Source organism: Acomys russatus, chromosome 27 (assembly GCF_903995435.1).
Source record: "Acomys russatus chromosome 27, mAcoRus1.1, whole genome shotgun sequence".
In the NCBI taxonomy this organism is placed as follows: Eukaryota; Metazoa; Chordata; class Mammalia; order Rodentia; family Muridae; genus Acomys; species Acomys russatus.
The window spans coordinates 35,598,272-35,607,747 of NC_067163.1; the positions used below are offsets into that span (position 1 = coordinate 35,598,272).

Sequence of the window (9,476 nt, forward strand, 5' to 3'; positions counted from 1 at the left end):
CCTGATATTTCTAGCCAGATTAACACCAAGGCGTCCGAATGGTGGGATTTAAAGAAACAGTCCCCAGCAAGGCCTGAACAAACCTCCCTTACTGCCTTCTGACTTGACTGTTACCTTTTCTTCTCAGCACTAAGGATAGTTGTAACAAAGAAAGCCCTAACCTAGAAACCAAAACTCTTATCATTTTTTTTTCCCCTGTCCGGCCAAATTAAAGTCAGTGCACCGTAGCTGCCGTGGTGGTGGGCTGGAAATGGAGCGCAGGCCCCAACGGAAGAAACCAAGTCCAAATCCAAACCGCTCACCTATTTTTCCCATGGGTCCCTTGCACGGTGCCTGCAGCTTCCGGTTCCTCCCCCATTGGATCTGATCAGAGCGTTGAATGGTGCATGACAGAAAGCCTGGGGAGTCTTCTTGCATGTCACGTTGTGTCTACCCACATACATGGCAGGGCCCTGGGAGATACCAGAAGCACTGGGAAGGTCACACTGTGCGAGGATCTTTGAATTTTACACATCAGGTGTTAAATGTAGAGTCAGCAAGGGGCCCTGGTTTGCCTGGGGCTGGTCCAGTTTTAAGTCTGAAGTCTCGAGTCACACAAGTCCCCACGGCAGCAAACTGGGACAGCTGGTGGCCTTCCTGGATCAGCAATGCCCTAGATAAGAGTAGAAAGCCCTACAGCTGGTGCACTGTGCCAGTCGCTGCCTTCTGGTCCTTGTTCTACAAGAAGGGAGTGGTACAAGAGTCGTTCGCTTTTCAGAGGCTCTCCAGGGTCAGTCCTTGCACCAGCAGTGTGTCCTCAGGGTCCTGTCATGGAGAAGCTGTAGGATGTCTGCTCCTTTTCATTCCCTACTTCCGCATTGCTCAAGTGTGTGTGTGTGTGTGTGTGTGTGTGTGTGTGTACATGCATACTAGTTTTTCATCTTTGGCCAGATCTAGAGGATCTGGTTACCTCCTCAGGGTGTCACTAGGTGGCACTGTGTGGCAGTCCGTGGTAGGGGTCTGAATAGGGTCAGCGCCTCAGGCAGCAGCCTGGACACCCCAAAGCCAGAGCTGTAGCATCCCCTTCCCTCTGCACTGTGCATATGTGTGTGCCTTGAGAAGAGGGTGCAGGTACAATACAAAGATGCCAAGAGCCATTGCTCTGAAATTAAAGGTGTGTTTACATGCTGTCTGCTCCACCCATTTGCTTAAAAGAATTAGTTCCCGCTTTACATAACCAGTTCATCATCGTCATCATCATCATCATCATCATCATCATCAGCTATATCAGTAAAAATAGTTATTTAGATTTTTCCTCCCTCTGAGGCAACTTGTTATTTGATAATAACGGAGATTTATCTGTGATTGGACCATTCTCCAACTACCTCCAGGACTGAGATTACCATCGTATTTATTTGTACAATAAGAAATAGTAGCCTTTTAAAGTGTAGTTTTTTAAGTTGGGTAATCCATCTTCATCCCTTGGCTGTTGAGAACAGACGCACTATAGGACTCATCACAAGAGAGATTTGAAGAATCAAATCGTCCCACTTAGGGCTTCCGGGTTCCCTGCCTAGAAGTCAGAAAACAGGAAAAGCAACAGATTAAGTTAGCTGAAACTATATTGAAATGTGTTGTGTTCCTCGCTACCATCAGCTAATAAAAAAAGAAAAAACACCCCCAAAAGCCAAAAAAGCAGTATGAAAAGTTAGCAATGTAGTAAGTTCATAAAGTACGTCCATGGAAAAATACAAGCTACAGCTGGAGGAGGAAAGCCGAAGCATCATGAACGCCAGGAAACAGAGTCGGTGAAAGAGTGCTCCTTCAGAAAGCAGAAAGGCTCGGAACGATTTATGGGGTGAGAGCGGACGAGAGAGCGCAATGTGCTGCAGCGGACTAAGCCCAGGAGGCTTCAGCCTCACAACCAGAGTGCCTCACCCCACAGCTAGTGGCATCTGGTGACCAGACCAGACGCTTGTTGAGCACCTACTGTGTGCTGAGTCCTCGACACAGTCACCTCATCCTCCCAAACTCCACAATGTGATCGTTAAGCATCCCTACATCCAACAAGGAAAGGGAAAGGCAGAGAACTTAGGTAACTTCTCCCTGAGATTAGAGAACTGGAGGGGAGAAAACCAACTTAAACTCTGTAGTCCATCCAAGTCCAGACTCACCCCTCTCTACCTCAAATTGTAGGCAAAGGTCCAGGGCAGGAGAAGACCCTTCATGGTCCAGTTTCACCAGGAGCACTGCAGCTGTGGGGTGGTAGAATGCGTGTGATGACTGACAGGCGGACCCGAGTCCCACTTGTGGCACTGCCTCTCATTAGCTGTGTGACTCTGCGAGTTTCACTTACCCTCTCTGTGCCTTTTAGTTACAAATGATAAAGGGTAAGGTTGTCCACAGTAGGACGCTGTGATGATTGTAAACCTCAGGGCTGGCCCTGGTTGAGCAGGATGACTCGGGAAATAGATGATTTCCATTTTAGCTTTGGGGATCAGCCTAGAGATGGTTGGTAACTGTGCTGTCTTGATTCTATTCCTGCATTGGAAATAATGGCAGTGCTGAATTCTGCTGATCAAGGAGATGAGCGGACTGTCAAAAAACAAACAAGCAAACAAACAAACAAACAAACCACGATCTGTCTGCAACAAACTGCTAGGGTTGTGTTCAACAGGTGGCAGGCTTTTTGGGTCCCACCAAAGCTTTAAGCTGCTTTTTCACCACAGCTGAAGCCCTGGAGCCTAAGAAAATGACAGGAAAATGGTAGCCCTGACACCCATCCCAAATGAAGAGTAGTTGAGGGAGATGAAGCTGGAGGAGGCCTGGGTAAAGAGGTCCTCGGGAGCCATCTTCAAATGGGTAAATACAGAGAATGGAGGAGAGTCAGTGTAGCACAGGCTAAGGGGACTCGCAGCTACAAGACCCGGCTCACTTGCCAGGTATGAGCCCTGGCTCCCCAGGCTCCCAACACTTGTGCCTGCCCTGGCTAGGGCTCTCACCAGCGGACTTCACTTCATTAGAACAAATCTGAGTTCTCTGGGAAATGCTATACCTGTGATTACAGGTTTGTTATGGAGGACAGACACAGCTTGGGAACAGCCAGATAGGCACATCTGAGTGGGACATGAGGGACACAAAGGTTTTATTCCTTGGGAGGTGCTCTGAACCATGTTTGGTGGGCTTGTATATGGGGTGTCATTTTTGTAAGGATGAGTTATTATGTTGGTTACGATAGGACTCAAAATCCAGCACCTTCGCTCTCTCCGGTGGTTGGGGATCCAGAACAAACACTTAAACCTTCTAACCAGGAGGTGTGTTCCTTAGGGGAACAACCCCCACCCTGAAGCTATCTAGTCCCCCAATCCAGTGGCCATCTCTGCATAGACTCTAGTATGGGAAACGGAGGCTCATTATGGCTAACAAAGTCCCTCTTGTCATCCAGGAAATTCCAAGGGTTTTAGGAGCTCTGTGGCAGGAACCTGGGATAAAAAGCAAATCTACTTTTAGACCACAGGCACGTTCTAACATCCCTTCTACCGCTAACATGCTGTATTTAGTGGTTCCAACCCTCAGCACATGATACCTTCATCTCGGGGTAAGAAAATGCCTCCTTAACCAGAGATGTTCAGGGATTTAGGACTCTGCTGCCAAGGGTCAAAACTACGTGGAGTAGGAAGAGACCAAGCTGAAGCCAGGTGACCCCAAGTCAGCGATGTTGGTGAGGAAATCTCCACACTGGTTTTAGCCATCCAGGAGCAATGTCATATCACTGTCTTTGGGGTTTTTTTTTTTTTTTCCAGAATCAAGAGATGCTTCCGTTTTGGATGAACAGCACCGGCAAGCGGGAAGGCTGGCAGCGTGGATGGCACGGCTATGACAACGAGCTCAGGGACATGAGAGGCATCTTCCTGGCCTTTGGACCTGGTAGGCAAGGAGATGACTGGCCACTCGTAGGCAGCATCCCAAGGAAGCAGCTCGAACAGGGAGGGACTAGCCACACTCGTGCAAGCTGGAGCCCTTTCTTTATAGACCCTGTTTACGAGCCAAGCAAAGCAAATCCAGCCGCTCTCTGTGAAACATCTTTTGCTGGCTTCCTTTCAAATGCTTCTTTGGTTTGGCAACTGGGGCCAAATACTTTTCCTTGTAAATTTTAAATCCTGAGTACGGTGCAGAAAATGTATTCCACATGTCTGTGATTCTTTTTTTTTTTTTTTTTTTTTCACTTAATTCGTCCAAGTGGCTTTTTTTTCACAGCTATCTGATGTCCAGGAAGGCTTATCAGACAGCAGTTTGCTGACAGCTGTGAGTCTCAAGGTTGACGCTATTGCTTCCTGGAGTCTGACTCTTAAATAGCTCTACGCTGTCTAGAATATCCACCCCTGTGGGGTCCATCTAAAGTCTAACTAGAAGCTAGGGTATATTCAAGGGCAGGCTCAGATATGACCTTGAGATTGACTTTGAGAACGAGCCAGAATGACAAGAGATGTTTGTAGGAAAAAATAGATGTAGGGAGCCTTCCTTCATTCATCTGATTATATTGCGAAGGTCTGGGATAGAAGGCAGATGGAAGAGACTCTCTTTGGTCATGTAAATTACTTGATAGGACACTGTGAATCCGCACAATGAAAAAATTTACTCTAATAAGTACTCTAATAAGTACATCAAAGAAAGACAGACATCAGGGACTGAGGGAGAAGGGAGGGACGTCAACGGCTATCAGCCATGAGGTGACCGGTTCATAGCCATCCTTTCTATTCCCGTCCACTCCTTTATTAACTATATGCCGCCGCCCCCCCCAATATCTGTATTCCGAAGGCATATTTCCATATGTTGATCCAAAATGCTTCTGCTCCAGAAAGTCCACAATTTGATTTTCAAATATATGTTAAGTAATCTACCTATGAGCTCTGCTCTTCTCATCCATGTAGCAAGACCAGTGACGCCAATCCGCTCTTCTTGTTCTGTCTGCCTCAGTTTACTCCATTTACCACAAAATAGCTGTTAAGAGCCTGGCAGCTTGGGAAAAGACATTGGTCCAAGTCCTTTTCCGCATGCGACCCTGTGTGTGATTCTCAAACCCCAAAGTCTGCACTAGAATCAGTGAGAGCAGATGTTTATAAAGCACTGGCTGCCTTCTGACACAGGTCCAAGAGACCAGAGGATGTCTGAGCCTGTTGCCACTGACCCGTGAAAGTTATGAGTGCTCGCTGTTGGCCAGGCCCAGGACTTGCAAAGCTTCGGTGCAAGAGGAATTAACAATGGAGCTGCTTTTAGGACTACCTTGAGGCCTGTTGGAGATCGGAAAGAAGGCATACCCCAAGGCCATGGACTTTGCGTGGGAGAATTATCAATCATCAGGATTGTCAGTCAAAAAGATCCCCTCCCCCCATCACCTTCCGAAGAAGAGGGAAGTAAGGTCAAGCATGCAGAACAGTTGTCTGTTGGGCTTTATATGAGCAGGAGTCTCATGTGTATTTTTAAAGCATAAGCCAATCTACCCTGGCATCAAAAGCTCCACGTCCAGCACTGTGCTAATTTGGAGTTAAATTCACCAGGGATGTCTTGTCCATTAACGGAAGCCTCTGTCATCAGCTCCTTTCAAATGGAGAGCCCTTACTATTTTACAGACCGAAGGACAACCCCTGATGAAAATGGACTGGGCTAATTGCAGAATGTTTCCTTGAGAGCCTCTGGCAAACCATCGGGTCCCTGGCTCCAATTCTCATGAAAGATTAAATAGCTTTACACACTGACTGTTTACTCTGAAGAAAATTTAAGAGCGAGGCCTTTAATAGCTAGCTGGCTGCACTTGGTGGTAAACGCGCATCCTTCCTGGTTCATTGTCTGTGCTTCTTGCTTAAGGAGGAAGCTGGGCATCATAGTGGCCACCCAGATGCCAGCCTTCCAAACCTGTTAAGTCTGACCCAGCAGAGAGGAAGGAAAATAATTCTGAAGACGGCCTCTCTGTGCTCCATCCCAGTTTCTAATTTTAACCACCTAACCCTGCCCTGGAGAAGTCTGTATTCAGGGTACAGTGGCAGGAGCAGGAGCCAGTGAGTGGTCACAAGCCAGCAAGCCTCTCTCAGAGCTCCAGCGGAAGGTGGCTGGGCGCAGTGAGAGCATAGAGCTTCTCTTCTCAGCAAATACATTTTAGTACCTAAAAGTGATGCCCATGCGTAAGTCCATGCAAGTTACTTAGATCCACATCCAGGTTCAAAATGTCATCTTGAGCTAGAGGGGCTTGGCAGAAGCCTTTCACATCAGACTAGGTGTTGCCTGGGAATTTTCTAAAACTTTGTAGTTCTTTGACTTGGACTCAAAACTCCATGCCTTTAGAGCAGAAAGCCATGAACTAGATCAGAGAGGAATCTGAATTCTCCTTCCTGTTCATAGGCACACAACACAATTTGGTATTTTCAATCTTATTTCAAATAAGATCATCCTCTGGAGGACTTTTGTCAGAGCTCCCATCTCCACTGTTTCTCTCGGTCTTTAACAAGTGGATTTTGAAAGGTCAGAGAAGGACACTTGGCACACACAGCCCTCACACACACCGGATGGTGGTGTGGTCTCATGTGATGGACATCGTGGTCTTCTTACCCAGGTCACACGGCAAGTCAGAAGGGCAGGGACATAACTCTTGGACAGAGTTTCCATTGATCTCTTGGGTTGCGGTGGGCTCATCCGACGGTAATGTGCCACCAACATCCTCATCTAATTATATAATTTGCCTAGACATAAAAAGGAGGCCTCCTTTATATTTTCCCATGCAGCCATGTTCTCATTCTCTCTCTCTCTCTCTCTCTCTCTCTCTCTCTCTCTCTCTCTCTCTCTCTCTCTCTCTCTCTCCCCCTCTCCATCTCTCTCTCTCTGTCTCTCTCCCTATCTCTCTCTCTATCTTTCCCTGTCTCTCTCTCTGTCTTTCTCTGTCTCTCTCTGTCTCTCTCTCTGTGTCTCTCTCTGTGTATCTGTCTCTCTCTGTCTCTGTCTCTCTTTGTCTCTCTCTGTCTCTCCCTCTGTCTCTCTGTCTCTGTCCCTCTCTCTTTCTCTGTCTTACTAGTTTTTACTTTGAAGCAATGCTGACACTTGCTCTCTCTTCCTCAAAAGAAAATGAGCCTCTGAGCCATTTATAAAGTGAATATTTCCAACCCCACTTTTTTTTCTTGCTGCCACTTATTATTACTTATCTATGAGTAATGCTGGCTGCTGTGTCTGGCATTGTGACTTAGGTGCTATTTCCCATGCCTTCTGAGAAGTTGCACCGGATCTTACACACTGAGTGAAGGGGCCTCTGCCTATAACTTTCTTCCATAATTGCTATTCAAAGGACAGATTGGTGTCAGTGCCCCACTTCCAGAAGGCACTTCTGATATGTTGTTTGTCTTCTTAAATTAGGCATATCTGGTCCTTGTGGCAAAACAAGTTCAACAACTAAAAAAATCTTAGACAAACATGGAAAGTTTTGATCCTCTTTTGATGGATCAAAACTCAACCTTGAACTCAGCTTCAATGTAGCTTGGGATATTTTGTCAGGAATTTTTTGCAGGGGAGCCTAAGAGCAAAGACGTTTGTGTATGGTGTGGTCAGATTGCCACTGCCTAAGGAAAGGGCCTTCATATTCATTGTCCGTGCCACAGAGAAGTAACAGGCACACTGGGCTAAAATCCCTCCAGTTGCTTAGAGGGCCACCTTTCGTGTCCCTTGAAGACAGTGCTGCATGTGACCCTCCCCATACTCTATACGCTTTTGTTTAATGCCCCAGGATGGCACAGGATCTAGGTAGAGGACAATGCCCTGTCTCCGGTATGACAATTGAAACCTTTGTTCCTTTTCCCCATGGCGTAAACTGTCTCATCTGCTCCCAGAAATGTTCCCAAGCAATGTTCTGTTCTTTCTCTGAACACATTAAGGACAATACTGCATTGCTGGTGAGCTACCTGTAGCTGCTGTCGTGGACCATCAGGACCTATGAGCTTGGCACGTCAGGAAGACACAGACATTCTCAAGTTGCCATGAGTACTCTGAGACCTGGCTGGCTAGAAGTTCTAGAAGATATTCATGACATTTTTAAGGAGCCCAACAGTTGAACAGCCTGTCTTCTCAGACCACACTGGCTCCCTCCTCCCTCCATATTCTTTTTTTTTTTAATTTTTATTTTATTAATTTATTCATATTACATCTCAACGGTTATCCCATCCCTTGTATCCTCCCATTCCTCCCTCCCTCCCATTTTCCCCTTACTCCCCTCCCCTATGACTGTGACTGAGGGGGACTTCCTCCCCCTTTATATGCTCATAGGGTATCAAGTCTCTTCTTGGTAGCCTGCTATCCTTCCTCTGAGTGCCACCAGGCCTCCCCATCCAGGGGATGTGGTCAAATATGAGACACCAGAGTACCTCCATATTCTTAATGAAATAGAACTGCTACAGCTGGCCTGCCTCTGCAGGAAAGCTCATTGAAACAGAAGCATAGGAAGCCGAGGCACAAAGAAAGCCTGTCTGTTGACTGTTGTTGTTGTTGTTGTTGTTGAAGAATCTCATCTCTGTGCCCCATAGAGGATCATTCCTTCCCAACCTGTAATATCCCACATATGTTTCCTCATTTATAATGGCTCAGCCACAGGCGTTGATGGAACTGACTTTCTCAGAGCCTGAGCAGATTGTCTCCATCTCTGAGTCAACTTTCCTTTCCCAGGGTGACCAATCATGACCATTTGCCTGTCTGCTTTTTGCCTTTTAGATTTCAAGTCCAACTTCAGAGCTGCTCCAATCAGATCCGTGGATGTCTACAACATTATGTGCAACGTAGCAGGCATCACCCCACTGCCCAACAATGGGTCCTGGTCCAGGGTGGTGTGCATGCTGAAGAGCCAGACCAGCTCGGCTTCATCCATCATGCTGAACAGCTGTGCACTGGTCTTGAGTCTCCTCTTGTACTTTGTATAACTAGTCGTATTGAGTATTCCAAAGCACTGTTGCAGCAAAGCCTGCCTCCTTACCTGGGACAGTTTTCATTTTCTTTTATGAATAATAGCTTTATTAACACAATCAAGGCCATTAAAGTTGTAAATATAGTATTCTTGGATCATTCTATACACAAAAGTTCCTTCTTTAAAAAATTTTTTTTTACACTTTGTTTTACCTAGAAATGTGAATTTTTTATCTTTTCATTCACTTCACTGTGAAGTTTTCTCCTTTCTCTGCACATCCTTAGGGAAGATAAATGGTGTGAGTGATGATTTGCCCCTGCAACAGCCAAACATTAAATGGATATCCTGTAAGTCATCCTGGATTCTGCTCACCCTGCCTGGCCCTGTCAATCAGGCCCTCTGTCCTGTCCATATCCAAGGGCTCATACTTGGGATCTGCAGCCATAATCTGTACTGACTTTTCTATTCCAGGAAAAGGAGATCTGGCTTCAGGAAAGCAACATGTACTGTCTGTTTCTGCCCCATGTGCCTGGCGCTTTTCATAGCGTATTCTCTCAAAACACAA

General features: G+C 46.4%; 1 protein-coding gene across 1 annotated transcript in view; it reads left to right on the forward strand.

The window, feature by feature from the left end:
* Nucleotides 1–9,087, forward strand: part of Enpp6 (ectonucleotide pyrophosphatase/phosphodiesterase 6) — a 97,154-nt gene extending 88,067 nt beyond the window's left edge. Inside the window, exons 7-8 of the mRNA XM_051169659.1 lie at nucleotides 3,783–3,906; nucleotides 8,722–9,087. Coding sequence (XP_051025616.1) covers nucleotides 3,783–3,906; nucleotides 8,722–8,927 — 330 coding nt within the window. The 3' untranslated portion in view covers nucleotides 8,928–9,087. The remainder of the gene's footprint in view (nucleotides 1–3,782; nucleotides 3,907–8,721) is intronic.
* Nucleotides 9,088–9,476: the final 389 nt, after the last annotated feature.